Source organism: Cnephaeus nilssonii (genome assembly GCF_951640355.1).
Source record: "Cnephaeus nilssonii genome assembly, chromosome: 22".
NCBI lineage: Eukaryota > Metazoa > Chordata > Mammalia > Chiroptera > Vespertilionidae > Cnephaeus > Cnephaeus nilssonii.
Window position 1 is genome coordinate 26,324,508 of NC_137093.1, and position 21,649 is coordinate 26,346,156.

At 56.4% G+C, this 21,649-nt stretch overlaps 1 protein-coding gene across 4 annotated transcripts in view; it reads left to right on the forward strand.

Moving 5' to 3' along the window:
* LIMK2 (LIM domain kinase 2) overlaps positions 1–21,649 on the forward strand; it is a 58,044-nt gene that overhangs the window by 18,154 nt on the left and 18,241 nt on the right. The window contains exon 1 of one of the 4 annotated variants that reach the window (XM_079762694.1): positions 3,714–7,195. The exons of 1 other annotated variant lie outside the window; for it this stretch is intronic. Coding sequence is in view for 2 of the 3 variants with exons in the window: in XM_079762693.1 (XP_079618819.1) it covers positions 14,441–14,493 (53 nt within the window). In the remaining variant the exon portion in view is untranslated. Of the gene's footprint in view, positions 1–3,713; positions 7,196–13,414; positions 14,494–21,649 lie in introns of those variants that run through there. 2 more of the 4 variants (XM_079762693.1, XM_079762695.1) reach the window with 2 other exon arrangements.

Genomic DNA, 21,649 nt, shown 5'->3' on the forward strand with positions numbered 1-21,649 from the left:
CCCGCGGCCTCGCCCGGACCCGGGGCCCAGGGCTCACCCGGCTCCAGGGGCCCGCGGCCTCGCCCGGACGCGGGGCCCAGGGCTCACCCGGCTCCAGGGGCCCGCGGCCTCGCCCGGACCCGGGGCCCAGGGCTCACCCGGCTCCAGGGGCCCGCGGCCTCGCCCGGACGCGGGGCCCAGGGCTCACCCGGCTCCAGGGGCCCGCGGCCTCGCCCGGACCCGGGGCCCAGGGCTCACCCGGCTCCAGGGGCCCGCGGCCTCGCCCGGACCCGGGGCCCAGGGCTCACCCGGCTCCAGGGGCCCGCGGCCTCGCCCGGACCCGGGGCCCAGGGCTCACCCGGCTCCAGGGGCCCGCGGCCTCGCCCGGACCCGGGGCCCAGGGCTCACCCGGCTCCAGGGGCCCGCGGCCTCGCCCGGACCCGGGGCCCAGGGCTCACCCGGCTCCAGGGGCCCGCGGCCTCGCCCGGACCCGGGGCCCAGGGCTCACCCGGCTCCAGGGGCCCGCGGCCTCGCCCGGACCCGGGGCCCAGGGCTCACCCGGCTCCAGGGGCCCGCGGCCTCGCCAGGACCCGGGGCCCAGGGCTCACCCGGCTCCAGGGGCCCGCGGCCTCGCCCGGACCCGGGGCCCAGGGCTCACCCGGCTCCAGGGGCCCGCGTCCTCGCCCGGACCCGGGGCCCAGGGCTCACCCGGCTCCAGGGGCCCGCGGCCTCGCCCGGACCCGGGGCCCAGGGCTCACCCGGCTCCAGGGGCCCGCGGCCTCGCCCGGACCCGGGGCCCAGGGCTCACCCGGCTCCAGGGGCCCGCGGCCTCGCCCGGACCCGGGGCCCAGGGCTCACCCGGCTCCAGGGGCGCACGGCCTCGCCCGGACCCAGGATTCAGCCTCACCCGGACCCAGGGGCGCACGGTCTCGCCCAGACCCAGGATTTAGCCTCACCCGGACCCAGGGGCGCATGGCCTCGCCCGGACCCAGGGGCCCGCGGCCTCGCCCGGTCCCGGGGCCCAGGGCTCTCCCGGATCCAGGGGCCCGCGGCCTCGCCCGGTCCCGGGGCCCAGGGCTCACCCGGCTCCAGGGGCCCGCGGCCTCGCCCGGACCCGGGGCCCAGGGCTCACCCGGCTCCAGGGGCCCGCGGCCTCGCCCGGACCCGGGGCCCAGGGCTCACCCGGCTCCAGGGGCCCGCGGCCTCGCCCGGACCCGGGGCCCAGGGCTCACCCGGCTCCAGGGGCCCGCGGCCTCGCCCGGACCCGGGGCCCAGGGCTCACCCGGCTCCAGGGGCCCGCGGCCTCGCCCGGACCCGGGGCCCAGGGCTCACCCGGCTCCAGGGGCCCGCGGCCTCGCCCGGACCCGGGGCCCAGGGCTCACCCGGCTCCAGGGGCCCGCGGCCTCGCCCGGACCCGGGGCCCAGGGCTCACCCGGCTCCAGGGGCGCACGGCCTCGCCCAGACCCAGGATTCAGCCTCACCCGGACCCAGGGGCGCACGGTCTCGCCCAGACCCAGGATTTAGCCTCACCCGGACCCAGGGGCGCATGGCCTCGCCCGTACCCAGGGGCCCGCGGCCTCGCCCGGTCCCGGGGCCCAGGGCTCACCCGGATCCAGGGGCCCACGGCCTCGCCCGGACCCGGGGCCCAGGGCTCACCCGGCTCCAGGGGCGCATGGCCTCGCCCGGACCCAGGGGCACGTGGCCTCACCCGGACCCGGGGCCCAGCCTCACCCTGACCCAGTTCCCAGCCTCACCCAGACCCAGGGGCACGCGGCTTCACCCGGATCCAGGACCCAGCGGGGTTTCGTCTTCTTGATCCCATTTCCTGTTGGTCAATTCCATCTCAGTAATTCCTTCGGCCATTTTCTCAGAGCTCCAGGGCAGCCGCCGCAGAACTCGTTGGGCGGCGGGCTCGGCGTAGCTCCGGTGTGCCCGGTGCGCGGCAGCGGGCTGGTCCGGTGTTGCTGCGTCAGCCCTTGGGTCTGCAGCGGTGGCCAGTCACCGAGCGTGCGCACCTGGCCGCTTCCGGGGCGTTGAGATTCTTGAAGGACTCGGAGGTCAGCAAGCGCGGAGTCTCCCACCCCATGACTCCCAGGGGCTTGTCTGTCCGTGCTCGGCAGCGAGTGGGGCCTTCCCCTCAGCCGGAGACCGCTGGGGGAACTGCGCCGAGCACGTTCCAGGCCGCCACTGTGTCGTCTGAGCCGTAGTTCTTAAAGTGTGATCTTTGGGTCGCCGGCATCAGCATCATCCCTAGTACCCCTCTCTTTTATTCTAGTTGTAGAGCGTCTGCTCAGTCAGCCCTCCGGTGGTTCTGGATGGTGTCTGCTCCGCTCTCCCGTCGTAGACTCGAAATTGTTGTGGTAGGCAGCAATCAGGCTTCCGCCCTATGCCTCCATCTTGGTCTTCCTTTGTATAGTTAAGTCTTGATTGTTGTTGGTGTCGCTGGGAGGATTTGTCCTCCAGGCCGATTGGCTGTGCGGATCCTCTATGACTATAAAGGAAGAGTTGCTGTGTAGGAGACAGATTTATGGGCCGGGGCTTGGTGCAGCAAGGCTTTGGCGCTCACTGAGTCTGCCTCTAGAATGTGTCCTTTATGTGAGTGGTTGAAATCTGGTGTCATCTCATACCGACCACTAGATGCCCTCGTTTCTGGGTCTCCAATGGTGTGTAGGTCAGCTACTACCTGAGACCACTCAGCAGGACTTACGGCAAAAACTGCAGTTTCCTCCTCCTGTCTGAGCGTCCCTAGAGCAGTCCGACTAGAACCGCAGTTTATCTGGTCAAGCTGCCACAGGGCAGGCCACCCATATGCAAAAGCCGTTGCTTGGAGCCCAGGTGTGCCTGTAAGACGTGCGGGGCGGAGCTGCAAACTGAGCTGGGCGGGTCCCAGGGCGGGGCGAGTCTCAGGGCGGGGCGGGGCCTCAGGGCGCCACCAGACCATGGCGAGGCGAACCGCTCTGGCTGCAAGTCCGCTCCTTCTGCCCTCCACGCTTCCAAGCCCCCTCGCTCCGCACTCCAATGCAGCAAACACTGATTGCTGGGCGCGCCTCCGCAAGGAAGTCACTCCCACTCTCCGATCCGAAGGCCGAGAGTCGCGCCTCTCCCCGCAGGCGTCTGGGGCGCTAATCTCCCCTAGGTTTGGAACAAAAGCCACAAGTCCCTTCCCCCGACCCACGCGCCTCCGCACCTCAGCTCCTCCAGAGTTTGCTCTTTCCTCTTCTCTCTTAGCTGTAAATCCACCATTCAGCCTGCTCTCCTGTGGTTCTGGGTGGCAGACGCTCTGTGCGCGCAAAGTTCCTTTGTTTAACCTTGAAGTTGTTGTGCGCGAAATTCCCTTGCTCGACTCTGCTGCCCTCCCGGTTCTCCTCTCCCAAAATGGCCAGAGGACCCGAGTGTAAGACAGGAAGTCCTAAGAATCCTCCAAGTCGGTGTTGGCGGTCTCCGGGGCCCCGAGGATCTCAGTGGGGAGCTCGGTCGGGTCGGTGACGCGGGTGGGCCCGTCTCGCAGAAAGATGGTCTCTTCCTTCACCGAGAGCCGCTGCGCCGAGTCCGCGGCTGCCGCCACAGCAGTTGCCGCGGCGCCCACGAGCCCATGGCCCCGGCTGCGGTGCTGGCTGAGAGGAGCCGCCGCCCGGTCTGGGGAGACGCGAGCAGGAGTCGCCGCGCTTGCCAGTCCATCTTTTAGTTTTTTTTTCGGAACTGCCATGCGAGGCAACAGATCAGCCATTCACCTCCGCCGCCATCTTTTTTCTGTCTGCTGTTGTACTGTTGATGTTGCCGCTGCGTTTATTGACGCGCAGCCCTTGATTCTGATTTGCTCATTTGTCTAGTTTATCTCTAAGGAAACAGCCAGCCAGCAGGTCATTAAGGCTAGTTGTCCGACAGCAGGCTGGGGCCCTCCTGACAGAGGAAGGGAAGGACAGGCACCTGGGCCTTGCTCTGCCCCCACAAGGGACTCCAGCATTAACACACAGTGGGACGCCGAGTGTGTAGTTGCAGCGTGTAACCGTCAGTGTGCCTTAATCCCGCTCTGTTCTTTGGGAAGAGAGAACTAAGACCTTATAGCAGCCCCACAGCTGCTATTCAGGGCAGAGATGGAGGGGGTTAGGGATGGGGCCAGGGATGGATGATGGCTATTAAGCATTGTATTGAGAGTTCCACTTATATCATCTGATTCAGCCCTCACAAAAACCCTGCAACCCCATTTTATAGTGAAACAGGAAGACCCAGAAAGGTGGAATAACTTGCCCAGGTCACACAGAGCTGACATTTGAACTTGGGCCCCCCTAGCTCCCAAGAGGGTCCTCTTTACACTGAGGCTCCCAGGAACGAATAGTGGACTTGGAATCACAAGACCCGGATTTTAGTCTTCGCTGAGCCAGGCTAGTTGTGTAACCGTGAGCCAGCTCCCGTGCCACTGCGGTGTCGGTAAATCCCCCCTCGGGGAGTGGGTGTGAGGCTTAAGGAGGTAACGGCGAGGAAAGCACTCTGTAGACAGTAGAATGGCACGACGTGAAGGGTGAGCAGCAGCACATGGCAACATTGTGCTCCTTAAACCAACCAGCCGTTCACATACAATGTTGAGCACCGTCTGCTATATCAAAGGCACCAAACTAAGTGCTGCTGGGGATGCAGAGTTGACATACTGGCCTGGTCTCCTAACTGGCGCCCTCAGACCGCTGGAAAGCAGGTAACAGCCCTGGCCAGTGCGGCTCAGTTATTTGGGGGTCGTCCCATGTACCAAGAGGTCACCGGTCCGGCTCCCAGGCAGAGCACATGCCCAGGTTGCGGGCTTTATCCCCAGCAGGGGCATGCAGGAGGCAGCCCACGGGTGCTCTCCCTCTCCCTTCCTCACTCTCTCAAATCAATCAAAACATAGTTTAAAGAAACAGAAACCCGGGTAATAATGTGAAGCGTTCCTGATAGTGGGCTCTAGTCTGGCTTCCATTCTGTCTCTCCCTGAAGCAATGTTCTCTCAGTCATGTTCCAGAGACAGGCTCCTGGGTCCATCCACTGGCCACTTTCAGGGTTCATCTTCTAAGACCCCCCACGCCGCACTGGAGGCAGTGAAGTGAATCTGCCTTTGGAGTCAGGCTGCTTGAGTTTCCATCCAGCTTCTTTTAGCCACCTGACCTTGAGTCAGCTGGTTAATCTTTCTTTGCCAGTTTCCTCATCTATAAAAGGGGAAATAATTCTCACCTTAAAAGGTTGTTATGCGGATTGAATTTGATCAGTGCCTGGCCATAGTTAGGATTGAATAGATGCTAGCAGTTGTTATTAGTATTTTTGTCGCCCTTTTTTGCTTGTTTTGTTAATCCTCATCGGAGGCTATTTTTTCCATTGACAGAGAGATAGAAACCGATCGGCTGCCTCCTGCACGCCCCCTGCTGGGGATCGAGCCCACAACCCGGGCATGTGCCCTGACTGGGAATCGAGCGGGTGAACTCCAGGTTCATGAGTTGACGCTCAACTACTGATCCACACTGGCCAGGCTTTACCATTGATTTTTAGAGAGACGGGAAGGGAGCGAGGGAGAGTGGCCGGGGGGAGAGAAACATTGATGTGAGAGAGACACATTGATTGGTTGACTTCCCCCTGTTTCCCCGACCAGGCTAGGGACTGGGGATTGAATCTACCACCCAGGTACATGCCCTTGAATGGAATCAAACCCACGGTCCCTCGGTGCTCAGGCCAAGGCTCTAACCACCGAGCTACCGGCCAGGGCTCTCTGTCACTCTTGACACAGTCTCTTTTCTTGGCTGTCCTGTCATTCCACACTCTCCTGGCTTCCCCCGACTTCTCTGGTCATTCCAGTTTGCTTATCCTCCTCTATCTAGCCGTGAAAGGCTGCCATTTCTCCAGGCTTCTGTTGTCCTCCGCACACTGATAAACCCCCAAATTAGTATCTTCAGTCCAGACCTTTCCACTGATCTCTAGGCCTATTTTTCCTGTCATCTTCACATGCCCAGGTGAATGTCTTGCAGGCATCTCAGACCCAGCTACACTTTCCGTCTTCCCCGCACAGTGGCTCCTCTCCCATTGTAACCTGTCCCGTTGAATTGATGTACCACCATCCACTCACCACCCAAGCCAGGACTTGGGAGTCTTTCTGATACCTCTTCTCTCATTCTCCACATCCAAGCCTGTCAGTTTGATCTCCAGATTATATTTTTGAGTGTGTCCACTTCTTTCCATTTCTCCTTCCACCCCCTGTTCCAGGCTACCATCCTCTTACGTATAGGCCCACAATAGCCTTGTAACTGTCCACAGTCACTCTGCACCCCCACTCCATTCCCCACAGAGAGGCAGCCAGAGTGAGTGATCTTTAAAGGAAATATCTGAGCACACCACACTCTGTGGTCTCTCTGTCCTTGTACACTTCCACAACTTTTCAGCGTTCTTGGGTAAAGACCAAAGTCCTTAATGTGGCCTACAGAGCCCCCAACCCCCAACCTTACCCCCCACCCCCCGCCATGGTCTGACCTCTTCACAGGGTCCACCACGCACCCTTCTTCCTTCCGACAAGACCTTTGTTCCTGCTGTTCCCTCTGCTTAGAATGCTCCCTCCCCTCTCTGGCCTAATGACTCCTGCCCATTCTTCAGATCTTTACCTGGATATCTCGGGGAAATAGTTACAGAGTAAGTCATGGTCCCTGTCCTACGCTTTCATAAGAAGCTTTCCTTTGAAGCTGTTTTTTGCGGTTTCAGTTTCACGTTTATTTGATCATCTCCTTTAAACGACATCCTGAGACTTAGAATACTCTGCAGGCGTACCTTGGTCAGGGACCAGGGGGATTTCTGCCCCTCATTGTGCCACCACTGAGCACATGGTTGGATGAATTGCCAGGGTGGCCAAGAGCTATGATGTAAGAGAGGCCTTTCCCTGCCCTTCCCCTCCCGCACCGTCCTTTCTTTCGCAGTCACCACGGGGCAGTTACTGTAAATGGCAGGGAGGAATTGGTTCCCGACATTGGGCTGTTTTGGAAAAACAGCGTTGTAAGCGTTGAGGTGAGAAGTTATAAAGATTTGTCTCCTGTCCCCAAAGGAGTCAGAAAGTCTGACCCAGGAGCCCTGGCCAGCAGCACTTCCCTACAGGTACAACCCAGACACGAACCAACCCTGGACAGAGAGACAGGAGAAGGAAGAATGAGGTCAGCTACTCTAGCCCAATCTAATTGTGAACTGCTCTGAGACGTGACAAATCTCATTGCTAATAGTAAGTGTTTTTATTTGTTTGTTTGTTTTTAATTTTAGAAATCTTTGAAGGATGGCATTAGCTAGAGATGCCCATTAGGTATAGAGTGGAAGAAACAGAATGCTTACAAAGTGACTTTTACCTGTGTGTGCTTTATGGTGGGGAGGGGTGGATAGGTTGGTGATTCCACAAGAACTTGGAAATGGAAGTTTGTCCTCTGGGACTAAACGAGTTAGATATCCATGTTAGAGCATGTGTAATGTGTGGTAGTTAAGAGCACAGACTCTACTTTGGTTCAAATCCTGGCTCTGCCACTTACTAGCTGTGCACCTTGGGCAAGTTACTCACCCTTTCTGTGCTTCATTTTCTCATCTATGAAATGGAGATACTGACCTACTGCCTAGTTCCTAGTGTTATTGCGAGGGGTAAATGTACGGAGTGAGCACTCATGAGTGTTAGCCATCTTTTATTAGCGGAGCCAAATGGCTCCCCGGGCTGAACAACATGCGAATTGGCGATTGTTATGCATCTAAAGAAGTAATGACTTTTTCACATTAAAAACTAGTTTTTTAAAAAAACAGTAGAATACTGAGTGGCCAGCAGTGAAACAGAAAGTGAAAAGTCAGTGAGGCAAAACTAGTCGTGTGTCCAGAGACTGGATCTGGATTTGGTTCCCAGAAAGGGGTTCTTTGTTACAGGCAGGGCTGGTTTGGCCGGCTCACTCCTGCCAGCATGAAATTTCTCTCCATGGCTTCTCGTTTCCCTTTAAGTCCATGCTCACAGAGGGGCCTTCTCATGCTTAACTCAGCTTCCTGGGACTCTTGATAACAGGAAAGGTCCGGAGGTAGTACCTGTGTAAGGTGTGTGGGCATTCTGATTTCAAGTGTCAATTCGTAAGTGGACAGTGGGGTTGACGGATGGTTACATAGAAGCATCCTAGAATGTCTGCACCTCTCTGGGTACCGCGAAGGCCTGTTTCTGGACCGATCAGGCCAAAAATGAGGCCTGGATTAGGGTCATTCTCCAAGATGACGCTGACCTCTGGGTGGTCAGCCAGTCAGCCTTTCTCTGACCACAGCCCCTTCCTTCCTCATGGCTAGCTTCAGCATTGACATACCGGCGTGGGATATTTTTGCTCACCTAACTCCTTCCCTTTACAGAGGAATCGGTGGAAGCCCAGACAAGGTTTAATGGCTTGCCTCCGGTTTTAGACGGGTCGCATTCTCCGGTCTTCTCTGCCAGGCCCGGCTCTTCTCCGGGCCTTCCGTGGAGATTTGTTAAGGTGTCCAAGGCATTTTACCCCCGGTCCGGCCAGGAGACCATCGATGTAAACACTGCATTTGACACCGAATGTTGGCTGTTCCATTTTCTAATGTTAGTATCACAGAGCAACAGTGGATGGTTATCTACAAGAGATTGCGATCTCATTCTTATGAGCTTACAGCCCATACAGAAAAATCTCAGCTATTAAAATGACCAGCTCAGCAGAGATGTGGCCTGAGGATGAAGCCATCGTCTGCTGGTAGGGACACTCGTTGGCCAGCAGACCAGTCCTGTGGACATCTGCACGGCCGAAGGTAGACTTGAGAGAGTCAGACTAGCAACTAAAGACCAGCGCTCTCTCTGGTTTCAGGCTTAACCTCCTGCTCATTGGGAACCTCTGCTCATGTAAACGCCTCTGATAACTTTTCACTGCCCGTGGGCAACTCTGTGGCCTGTCAGACCTTAACCTGGGTGCTCGGCCCCTGCTCTCCTCCACCATCCCAGACTCCTCTCTGGTTACTCCTGCACTGAAGCTTACAGGCCATACTCGGTTATGCCTCGTTGCGTTTGTACATGTGGTGCCTTCAGGTTGAAATGCTTTTGTCTGCCTGGCGATCATCCTCTTAGAGTGGCACATTCCCTCCTCTGTGGAGGAGCCTCCCCGAATCCACCCTCACCTCTCCCCAGCCAATCAGAGGAGACCTTTTCCTTCATCTTTGTTATTTTCCTCAGACCTCAGTGATAGCCCTGTCACTCTTAGAGTATGACATTCTTTAAGTCTGGAGCCCCGTATCTAGTTCGCCTTTGTATCCCAGAGCTTAGCGGAGTACCTAGAACCCAGTGGGTACTCAGTGTTTGCTGGGCGAGTGACGTTTTTGTCAAAGACCACCTCTCTCTTTGGACACTTGGGTCAAGCCCTTCCAGTGTGCATCATCACCACCTCTTTGCTCTGTAGTATTCTCCCAGGCAAGAGCTTTTCGTTTGAAGTGGGGGCATGGAATAAGACTTCTGTCTGTAAATGTCATTCTGAAGTCTAAAATCGGCCAAGCCTTGCCCTAGCCGGTTTGGCTCAGTGGCTGCAGCGTCAGCCTGCAGACTGAAGGGTCCCGGGTTCTATTCCAGTCAAGGGCACATGCCCGGGTTGTGGGCTCGACCCCCAATAGGGGGCATAATTCTCTCTCATCATTGATGTTTCTGTCTCTCCCTCTCCCTCTCTGAAATCAATAAAAATACATTTTTTTAAAAAAGGAAAAGAAAAGAAAAATGGTCAGTAAATGGAGGTGGCAGTGCTCACCTTTCAAGATTCAGAAGCTCCAGTGTCTCCGGGAGCTCCCTTCCCTGGTCGGAGTCCTCCCGGCCAGTCGCAGGCCCCATGTGGACATCGTTCCTTGGGTCGCACCTTACCGGACCAGAGCCTTCTTCGGAGGAGAGGTTGGGGTTCTTCACTGACCACTCCTCCCCACAGTGCTCGTTCTGGGCTGCTGGCCTTGAAGGCTGCTGTCTCCGGCCTCTCATAGGTGCCTTCAAGCCCTGCGTCTTAGCTGGTTCAGCCCTGCGTCTTAGCTCGTTCCGAGGAGTCAGTTTGCTTGGCTTCCCGCCAGGTCCCCAACTTGTGAAATGTGCAGGAGATTGACACCTTCCCTGCCATCTTATCCTGGCCTTAACTGCCTGGCCAAGCATCCCCGTGGATGCCTCTGGCGGCTGTAACTGCTGGATCCTCTGCCAGCTGTTCGGGGGACCTAGAAAAGCAGCTTTCCATGCAGGACCCGTATCCACGGGCAACAGGGGGAAGTGTATCCTCCAGGGCAGCCTTCCACCTTCCAGTTCAGGGTGGCCGGGGCCCTGTGAAGTTGGCCCCGAGGAACCGCAACACACTTGGGTCTGAATGGCCAGCCGCTTGTCACATCTGGTGATCCGTCCTTCTGGGGTTCCTCCTGAAACCTGGATTTACGGGAGGCAAATGGGTCCCACTTAGGAGGGGCTTCTGCTTCAGCTCCCAACGTAAGAGACGTGGCTGCCCCTCTTTAGGGGGAGGCAGTTTCTGTGGCCTTGAGACGACCTCTCACTAGTTACCCACCCACCCACCCACTGAGTCCTTTGTGAGGGGCGTGGGGGGAGCCGAGAACGCCTGCAGCCTCCTGCTCACATTCCTAGACACCGACTCACTGCGCCCCGCCACCGCTGGAACAGCAGAGCTGTGTGAAATGTCAGGAGGAGTTATGCTCATGGGCTCCCTGGCCCCTGCCTCTCTGTGGCTTGCGTTTTCTTCCATCTGCATTCTGTTCATCAGATGGGAAATCAGAGGGTGCAATTAGAAGACAATTTGCTAGTTCCAGACTTAATTTGGGGCCCCCTTCTTGCCTGATAGAATTACAGGGGAACGTAATAGGTTTTTTGGTGAGAAATAGTTAGCTCTGTGGCTGGGAGAAAGCTCCCAGCTCTCCAGCTGTGCAGCCCTTTCAGCGTCCTGTGCGCTGTTCCCCCCTTGCACGCTGCCCCACCTCCTCTCATGCGTGGCCCCCAGGCCAGGATCTTGAACCCCTCAGGGCCAGCTCAAGGAGTTTGAACTCAACTTCAGACACAAGGAAAACGGGAGCCCTCCGTAACCTCAGAGGGCTGAAAAACGTTGAAGCTGGAAGCTATTTAGAGACCTAGCCACGGCCCAGACAGAGGCAGCGACTTGCTGAAGGCCACATAGCTAGCCCATAGTGGTGGTAACAATAGTCTTAATGATATTAACAGCGAACATTTATCAACCCTTAATGCGTTCCAGACTGTGTGCCAAGGGCTTACGTGCGGTGCATTGTCGTATTCAAACCCAGACAGTCTGGCTCTGGGCCCAGGCTGGGCTCCAGCATAGCAACGGCAGGGTTCAATACAGATAGCCCGGGTTCGAATCCCGGCTTCCCCTCTCACTCACACAGCTGGGTGATCTCAGGCAAGCAGCTTAAACTCTCCGTGCTTCCTCTGAAAAGGGGAGTCTCCGCCCTGCTGACGAGTGCAGGTTAACATCGGTGTGTGAGCGCTGCGAGCAGTGTGTGGTGGAGGGGGAGCTGCCTCTGCAGCTGAGGGTGATGTCTGTGACAGCAGGTAGAGGGGGCTGAGTTCGGCACAAAAGCCCAAGCTGGTCTTTACTATTAGAGACAGTAAACAGAGTGGCTGAGTGCATTGGCTCTGGAGCAGAGATCGGCAAATTGTAGCCCCACTGCCTGTTTGTGTACGTCCTGTGATTTTCACATTTTTAAATGGTTGGGGGGGGGGGGGGGGCGTGCAAAAGAATACGTCATAGCACATGAAATTCAGATGTCAGTGTCCACAAATAAAGTTTTATTGGAACACATCCATTTGTTTATGTTTTCTGTATGGCCACTTTTGTGCTCCAGTGACAGCTGAGTAGCTGTGACAGGGTCTGTATTTGTGTAGGCCTGCAAAGCCCAAAATATTTGCTCTCTGGCCTGTTAGAGGAAAAATAAGTGTCCTGACCCCTGTTCTAGAATCACACTTACTAGGTTTGAAGCCCAGCTTCGCCACTGACCAGTAGTTTGTCTTCAGGCTAGTGACATAGCCTTCAGAACCTCAGTTTCCTCATCTCTGAAATGGGGATAATAATAACATCTACCCCATATATTGACAACTTAAGTATGATAGGTAACAGATGCAGTCCTGGACAAGCTTATGCAATGGTCTTTGGCGGGGAAGGGTCCTCGGGGCCTAATAGATAAGGTGTCTGATGCCGAATCAGAAGATTGAGGGTTCAAGTCCCTTCATAGTTGCTCCTAGGTGTGTGTGTTTTGTTTTGTTTTTCTCCCTCTGCTTAAAACTCTCCCCTCTTGGGACTGTGCCCTATCCGGGCCTGTTCCCCTCTGGCTGTGCCTGCCACCCACCTTCCCATACCTCAGACAAAGCCCTGTGACTGCAACCAGGGTGACCCCGAGGGCGCTGCAGGACCAACATGGGCCAGACTCAGGGAAGACTGTGGACCTTGAAGCCACTGGCCCCGAGCCCTGCGAACCCTCTGGGGATTGGCTACATCAGCTAGAGCTCAGACAAAGAGAACTGTGATGGACAAGAGAACCGACAGGCAAGGGGTTGGGCTGGGGTAGGGTAGAGGAGTTGCCCAGGAGGGTCAAAGGACAGGTGCATTTTAAAATATAATAGATTATTGTGGTGGAAATGGTTTGGAAATAGTGGTGATGGTTGCACAATATCATGAATGTCACTGAGGCCACTAGGTTGTACATTAAAAATGGTTATAATGCCAAATGTGACATCATATATGTGTGTGTGTGTGTGTGTGTGTGTGTGTGTGTGTGTATTTACCACCATAAAAATATTTTAAAAAATAGATTCAGAGACTATAACACAGGACCTGAACCATAGTAAGTGCTCAGTAAGTGGTAGCTTGTAACAGGGTGCAAACACTACCTTATCACATTCATTGTTATCCCTGTGCCCAAGCAGTAGAGGGAATGGGAAAAGGCTCCTTTGTAATCCAGTCACCACCTTCGCCACAGACTTTCCCGTCACGGTGACAGGGTGACTTCAGTGGAGAGGAGTCCGCGCCCGGTGGGAGAGAGCTGGTGTCACTCCCTCAGGTTCCACCGTGAGGCCCGGCCTTTTCTCTCAGTAGTCCCATAGGCAGGGGGATGAAGGGCTTTTCCAGGGGTGGCTCTGGCTTGGGCATCCCTGGGGCTTCAGGCAAGCCCCCACTCCAGATACCGAGGCCCACCATCCCCAGGTTGAGAGGCCTGGTCACCTCGGACACAGTCAAAGAAGCACCACTGCCCACGACGGCCGACGGATGGCATTCTGGGAACGAGCAAATGAATGGGGGGGAGGGGGGGAGACAGGTGACAGGCTGTGTCCCTGTGCTCTCTCCGACTTGCAGGAGGGCGTGGAGGGAGCCGTTTTCCGGGGCTGAGGGCTCTGGAGTCGCGTGGGCCTACATTTAAATCCCAGCCCTGCAGCTGACTGGTTTTCCTGGCCTTAGGGAAACTTTCCCTCTTTCTGAAGTGGAGGTCATTGCCACCTCAGGGAAATGGGAGAGTGCTTGTGCGGCGCTTGCCACATGGAGCAACGTCAAGTGTCCGTTACCACTGGGCCTTGTTTCCTCATCCCCCTGCAGACCTTCCCCGAACAGGAGTGGCAGCCCCGCGGCCCGTCCTGGGAGTTGTCCCCAGGCCAGGCAGAGGGACGGGATGAATGGGGAGCCTAGTGCCAGGACCAAGGCGATGCCAGAACCCAGAGGGCATCTCTCCGGACCTGTCTCTCTGGCCAGAGAGCCCAGCCCCCCCCCCTTCTGGGGGGCGTGGCTTGGCCTGGAACTGGTCTCCTGGGCTTTTTCTGCACCTTCCAGCCCTGATACCAGCCTTTGGGCGGCTTCTCGGGCTGGGGAAACGAGGGGGCTGATGCGCGCACCCTCTCTCCTGCCCTGCCCTGCCCCCGAGCTCGGGGATGGACGCTCAGCCGGCCCTGGTTATTGTCTGCAGCGGCGCCTGCCTACAGCCTCCCTTCAGCCCAGCTCCACCCCTTGCCTGCAAGGTCTGTTTCCTAATAGCTGCTCCAACCACACACCTCGGTTCCGCGAGGAGCCCCTCCTCTTCCTCCCTCCCTCCCTCGTCAGGGGTGGGGCCGAGGGGGAAGGCTAACTTGACAGCAGCGCTTCTTTCTTAGCTAGTCACCGGCCCGGCCCCGGAATGCCTGTGTGTGTGTAGCCTCCGCACGCAGAGCGGTGGTCCTCCCGGAGTCCCGAGGGGCCGCCGGAGCTGCTGAGAACTGGGGGAGGGGGGACCGTCCCTGCCATGAGCCCCTTCGGGAATCTGCAGGAGGCAGGAGTCCTCACACCTCTTCAGCTGCTCCGGAGGGAGAGGTGAGCGCTGGGCAGCCGGCCCGCAGCCAGAGGTGCCGGGAGCCCCGGGCCTGTCATGGTGGCCGACTGCAGCCGGCCTGAGGCGCTCCCAGCCGGGTTTGCAGCTGAGCTTGTCTGTCTGGTGTGGGAAGAAGATGGGGAGTTACTTGTCCATCTCGGCTTACTTCACCTCCAGAGACCCCTTTCGGTGAGTTGGGCTCGGAGTCCCCCTCCCCATCTCCTTTTCTGCCTCCCGCCCCCCTGGTCTTGAAGGGAGGGCAGAGTCCCCCCTGAATCTGCTGCTCAGATTTCGCTCCTCCTCCGGCCATCGGTTCTGTCAGGCAGAAAAGCCAGTGGAATCCGTTCTGGCCACGGCGAGGTTGAGGGATCTGCCCGGAAAGAAGCTCCCGGGGAAGGTGGGCTCTCCTTCCTCCCCAGACACACCTGAAGGGCCGCCAGAAGATGCTGCTGACCTGCCTGCGCTGGGTGCTACTGCTTCCGGGGAAGAGCTCCAGCTGGGTGCTGTTCTCCCAGCGCATGTGTTACCTGCAGGCTGTGCTGCCTGCCCAGGAATTTGTCCCAACAAGCAGGATGGACAGGTTTTGCCAAAACCATGGAAGCTGACAGGATCTGGGTGTGGGCAGCCTGGTATACAGTAGGCATTCTTAATGGCAAGCACATTTGCCTCTGGCCTTTAAGGGCTCCTGAGCTCCCAGGTGAATACAGTTGCTAGGGAAAGGCCTGGGAAAGTTCTTCCCAGACGGGGACAATTGGCTTTGGAATGTTCCCGAGCTGCAAGGGCAGCCCCCGCGCATGCACGCCCCGGGTCTGGGGCCCGAGTACCTCTGGGGCCCTCTGTCCGTGGAGCTTCTGGGAGGGAGGTGTAGAAACTTTCTCACTACCTCAGAGCTGCCTTTCTTTGCTCTCCGCCCCGCCCCACCTCCAGCAGAAACTCCCCAGAGGGTTAGTGGCCCTCGGGGTCCCTCCTTGAATGGAGTCATTCCTGGCTGGGGTGGGGCTTGTTTTCATTCGTTTTGGGAGCAGCCTGCTGCTCCACGGGCTGCCTCCCCCTCCCCAGTGGTCCTGGTCCACTTCTCCCTTCTGGCTTCCCCAACCCAGCCTCATGCCCAGACCTCGGTGCTAGGATACTAGTCAGGTGGCCAGGCTCTGGGCAGAAAAGCAGAACACCACGTGGTTTCACGGAACTACTGGACCCTGGTAAAGTGGTGGGAAACCTCTGGATTTGGGGGCGGGGGGGGGGCAGGGAACTGGTCCTCAGTGCTGACTCTACTGGGCATCCTGCTAGGCACTTTATTGTTTGATCTCTCAATAGCCTAAAAGCAAGACATTATGCAGCCCCATTTCTCAGACGAGGCCATCAGTTTCCACTGTGAACATGTGGAGGCTCTCTGGCCTGCCTTTCAGTCTTGTCTTCCTGCGTTTTTCACGTCATCTGAAGGCTGGTGCCTCCCGCAGGGGTGCTCTAGGTTTGCTTTCCTCTCCCAGCAGAGAGGGCGGGAAAAAGAGGCCACGGAGCTTGCCTGGCAAATCAAAGGGATGCAGAGGTTCTTAAGAGCAGATGGGACCCTAGCCGGTTTGGCTCACTGGATAGAGTGTTGGCCTGCAGACCGAAGGGTCCTGGGTTTGATTCCGGTCAAGGGCACGTACCTAAGTTGCAGGCTTCTCCCCGACCTGACCCTGGTCAGGGCTCGGGCAAGAAGCAACCAATCGAGGTGCCTCTCGCACATCGATGATTCTCTCTGTCTCTCCCTCTCTCTCCCACTCTCTCTAAAAACCCATTGGAAAAATATCCTCGGGTGAGGATCAAAACAAAAGCAGATGGGAATTGATCTTGAGTTTAGAGGCAGGTTTTACCAGGCGGACTCGAGATGCCAAGTGTTTGAAGCAGCCACTAGTTTAAGCCGGGACCTCATTAATCCCTTTTACTCCTAATCCTGGAGAGGCACTTTGAGGGAGGGGTTGTCCCCTTAGGAGCCAGGCTGCTGGGCCCTTTTTAATCTCTCGGGGGTAGGACCACATTTCTCAGGAGCTAGAGCAGGTAATGAGCTCCCAACCTGGACCTTTGAGGGCCAGGCTGCCCAGGCTGCCCTGGTCTTCCTGTCCTTTGTCCTGTTCTGCGCCAGCCCCTCTAGGGAACCTGACAACCCCCACCTCTCCCAGCTCTGTTTGCCCAGCTGGGGGTGGGGGGTGCTGACTGGCTTACTGGCTCACTGTAGACCCTCTCCCCTCCCCCAAATGAGAGGCCACATTCCTGAAGCCACTTCCAAAGTGACAGCCGGCACTTTGGGCTCTGGAGGGACCACCCAGACCCTCCGCTCTCCCAGGTATCAATCTTATCAGTCACCACGTCACTGCCCGCCCGGCCTGGAAAGCCGCTTCCACCATCAGGCCTGCCCCCCTCCCCCCTCATTACAGGTTGTCCACAAGGGCTGATCCCTGACCAGGTCCCCGTCCCTTCCCTGGGCCTCAGTTTTCTCCTTTGCAGAGCCTAGGGGGGCTCCCTCCACTTCCTAGGCTTTTCTGATCATGACCCTTGCCAGATTCCGTGGAACAAATAAATGTCCTTGACCCCAGGCCTCTGGGGGAGTACAGAGTCTACAGGACTTCTGAGGCTGTGGTTGCAAGGAAAAGGATGAAACCAGATTCCACGGAGACATGATGAGGCGTGACAGCCTCAAGGAGGGGGAGAGGGAGCAGGGAATGAAGAATGTAATTTCTGTACCCGGGCAGGTGGTGCTCAGCCGAGTGCACCGTCTTCCTCTGCCAATGCCACTCGTGTCCGGGGTGAGGTGCAGGACACATGGGCTCCCAATAAGAAAACACCTCAATTGGAATTTACAAAAGAGGTAAATTAAGGAGTGACTTTTGTCTAACATATTTAGAGGATATATATATATTTCAGAGAGGAAGAGAGGTGGGGGGGGAGAGAGAGAAACATCAATGATGTGAGAGAATCATTGATTGGCTGTTCCTGCATGCCCCCTACTGGGGGTTGAGCCCACAACCCAGGCATTACCCTGACCTGAATTGAACCATAACCTCCTGGTCGATGCTCAACCGCTGAGCAACACTGACCAGGCCCAAGGATATTTTTCCCCCTTGATTTCAGAGAGAGAGAGAGGGAGGGAGGGAGACATACATTGAAGTGAGGCATGGGAGGGCTTGTTCTCTAGCCTGTGTACAGCCAGTGTAACGATGACTGTTTGGTTCCATTACCACATGAGGGTGAAAATTTACCTGCAGACATTTGGCCTGAATAAGTTGCTTGTGAGTGAGGACTGGGCCTATCGTATTTCCCTTGGCGTCTCCCAGCGCAGTCACTTGCCTGTTTGGTCTTGCACATCCAAGATGTGCAGTAACTATTTCCTAATTGATAGGAACTGATTAGAATCTATCGATTTTCTAATTGACTGGATAAATAATTCATTTTAGGATCATCTCAACTCACAAAAATCCGGTTCTGGGCCAAGCAGCAGGTCCACATTGCTTGGGCTGTCTCCGTTCACCCTTGGTGTTGTCAAATTAAAGAGGGGTCCAGCCTGGCCGGTGCAGCTCAGTCGGCTGAGCGAAAGTTTCATTCCTGGTCGGGGCTTGATCCCCAGTAGAGGGTGTGCAGGAGGCAGCTGATCAGTGTTTCTCTCCCTCTCTCTCTAAAATCAAGAAAAATGTATTGAAAGAAAGAAAGAAAGAAAGAAAGAAAGAAAGAAAGAAAGAAAGAAAGAAAGAAAGGCAGGCAGGCCTGGCCATGTGACTAAGTGGTTAGAGCTTCATCCTGTGCACCGAAGGGTCATGGGTTCAATCCCCAAGTCAAGGGCACCCACCTGGGTTGCAGGTTTGATCCCCGGCCCTGGTTGGGGCATGTGCGGGAGGCAACCAATGGCTGTCTCTCTCACATCCGTGTTTCTCTCCCCTCTTCCCTCCCTCCCTTCTACTCTCTCTAAAAATCAATGGAAAAAAATATCCTCGGGTGAGGATTAACCCCCAAAAAAAGGAGAGTGGGAGGGAAATGAACACTTACTGTGGGCCAGGCATCATGTTAGGCATTTGTACGTAATTTAATTCTCATAACCCCATGAGGTTTTATTGTCACCAGTGTACAGAGGAGGAAACTGAGGCCCAGTCATGAAGTAACCGGCTTTAGGTGACACCTAGTAAGTGGCAAAGAAGGAACGTGGACCCGAGGAACATAAGAGTTATTTGTGAGAAGCTGAACTAATTATCTCTTTTTGAAATCGGTGAGATTTGCATCAGTTCCCGCTGATGCAAAATACCTCAGTTGGATCTGAGCTGCCCACTGAACTGGCTGCCAGGGTTTGGTTCGCTGGGTGGCTGCCCCGGCCTCTGGGGTGCTTTGGAGGAGGCGCTCCGAGGCCGTCCTCCCTGCGTGGGGGCCTCTCGGTGCCCTCCCCGGCCGGAGGGTTTCCGCCCATTCACTCTGGCTGCTCAGAAGCGTGCGGTGACGGAGGCTTGGCCCTGGCTGCAGGGTACCCCCACCTCCAAGCTGGATGCCCTGGGGCCTGCAGCTAGGGCAGATTTTAACTTTCTCTTGAAACTTTCGAAAATTGAAAGCTGGGGGGGGGGGGGGGACAAAACCTTGGCTTTGGGAAGAACACATTGTGGCCACGGTTTCTGAGAATCTGAGGTGGGATTTTTTTTTTTTTCTTCCTTTGAGTAGCACCTTACATTTCCAAAGTGTGTTTTGGGTTCTTTTCTTAAAAGGGCAGAGACTGCTGGGGAGCATAATGCTGTAGACTAAGGGAAGGAGGAGCGTCGTGCCCTATGGCATGAGTACTTGGGCTCAAGGAAAAGCCTCCTGAAGTGTTAACACCGAAGGGACTTGAGCTCTCAGGGCTCCGGCCTCTTACTTTCACAGGCACGAAGCCTGAGGCCCTGCCTGGTAGCCGTGCAGCCTCACAGGGGTGACGTGGTCCAGTGGACACGGCCTCAGAGCCAGCACAGAGGTTCAGACTCCAGCGCCACCCAGGGTGAGGGGGCTGCAGAAGTGACCTGGCTGTTTTCCAGTCTTCCAGTCTGTGAAACAGGGATAATCCTATCTCCTCGCAGGGCGTGGTCAGGATTAGAGATAATCTGAGTACATGAGTAAGGCACCTCCTAGAGGGCCTGAAATATGGCTGGCACTCACAGGTAACAGGCGCTGTTGTTAATCATCTAAGCTAGGACTGCCAGTCTACAATGGCAACTCCTCCAGGGGCCAAGAAGCCATTGTGTTCGGCAGCGAAACAGCCTGGGGACCCACAGCCCTCCTGTCAGCTCTTCACCTCCCTGTTCTTCAGAGACACCTGTGGCGGCCCACGTCGGCCACGCCGCTGGCGGAGCCGTCCAGAGGCATTCCTTGACCCAGGTGTGTGCCTCGGTGGTGTCGCTCTCCAGCCAGGCGTTCCTCCCAGCAGGCTGGCATGTCTCTCCCCGGCATGCCCGCACTCGCTCCTCTCACTGCTCCCTCTCCTGGGCCTGGCCGGGGCACTCGCAGCAAACAAAAGCAGGATATTGGCAATGGCAAGGAGGACGTGTTCTGGTGCTCCCGTGCCCTGCAGCGCACATGCCATTACAGGGACGTAACAGGGCCTAGGCGTGCAGTTGGGTGCAAATACGTCTGCGCTGGCTTTTCTCCGCGGAAGCCAAGAGACGGGCGGGACCTGGTGACCATGAGCCACAGAGCCGTTGTGCCCCCCCCACCTGGACCGATGATGGGTCTCACCACCCCCACCGTTTCCAGCATAAAAACATTTGCTAAGAGCTTCCTGACTGCCTCAAGCCCTTTGCTGGGTGCTGAGTCGACCAACATAAAATGGGACACTGTTCCCATCTTCAGGGAGCTCACAATCTAGTAAAGAAAGACAGGGTACCCTGAAAGTGGGAGGCAAGAGGGAAGCCCCCCTTCTAATGCAGGCCCTCTGCTGGGCACCTCATGGTCATTCAGAACCTCACTTAGTTCTACCCTGAAAGCAGGTGGTGACGTTACCATGTCACAAACGAGAAGTGAAGCCGCTGGCCCAAGATCAGTTAGGTGGTGAGCGGTGGTATGAGATTTAAACCTTGGGTCATCCGGGGGAAAACATACATGCACAGAATTGAGGGGATCTGTGGTATAGTCTCCATTTTACAGGTGGGGAAACTTAACCTAGAGAGGGAAAGGGGCTTGTCCAAGAGTGTGTAGCACTGAAGAACTTGAACCCGGGTCTCCCAATCAGAGTTCATCCAGGGTGCCTTCTACGGAGAGGAGTTTGAGCTGCATGCCCAGAAAAGGATCTGCCCCTCGCCCTCCTGTAAGGCCTGGTTTTCAGTGCACCGTTCTAGGCACTTCATACCGGTACTCTTGATGCCATACTAAGCTCCCAACACCCCGAAATTCAGCATGCTAGGACGAGCAGGAAATGCTACAGGATGGGGGTGGCTGATGGCAGAAGCCACCAGTGTTGGCCGAGTTCCTAGGGGAACTGGATCCTCCACAAGGAGGGATTCTCAGGATCCTGCTTCTCTCAGCCTCCCTAGCTCCACAGACGTCTCCCCTTCCTTCCTTCCTACCGCTGCTTCACGTCTTCCTGTCCCCCTCCTCGACCTCCCGCAGTGCTTAGAAGTGGTAGCACTCTTTGTGGACTCTCGCCTGGCATTGTTAAAACTGAGTTTTGTTTAGACATTCTCCTTTTCCAGCTCATTATACGTTCTTGGAAGGTGGCATGGGACCTTGTCTATGTATCTTTTAGACCTGCGGTGCCTAGCAAATTGCTCTAGTAATACACCTGTCTTACCCTTCACAGTTTGCAAAAGGCTTTCCTTCTACATTAACGTAGTTTTCACAGTGGCTCTTTGTCGTTGGATGCTGCTGGTCCCAGGTCGTCAATAAGGAAAAATTACCGAGAGTTGTCCAAAGCTATCTAGCTAGTGGCCGTAAGTGGCCAGTAATGGGAGCTACCATTATCGTTCTTTTTAAGGACGTTATCGTCCTTACTGAGTCCCTGCTGTACTAGGTCTTTTATATGAACGTCAGGAGGGCTGTGGGTCCCCAGGCTGTTTCGCTGCAGAACACAATATGCAGTTGAATACATATGATTTCACTTTCACAGCAGTTCATTTTACGGATGAAGAAACCGGGTCAGAGAAGTGAAATAACCTGCCCAAGATGACATAACTAAAACTAATCCAGGGTCAGGATTCAAACCGGGAGGCAGCGCCTCTGGGAAGCAAGGGTGTGGCCTCTGTGGGTGGTGTGAGGCCTTAACAGGAATAGAGAGTCTGTTAACTAGAAAGAAAGAGCTGGTCTCAGCAGGCCAGGCAGCTCTTAGCGAGGAGGCGCAGACAGACAGGAGGAGGACCTCGTCTGT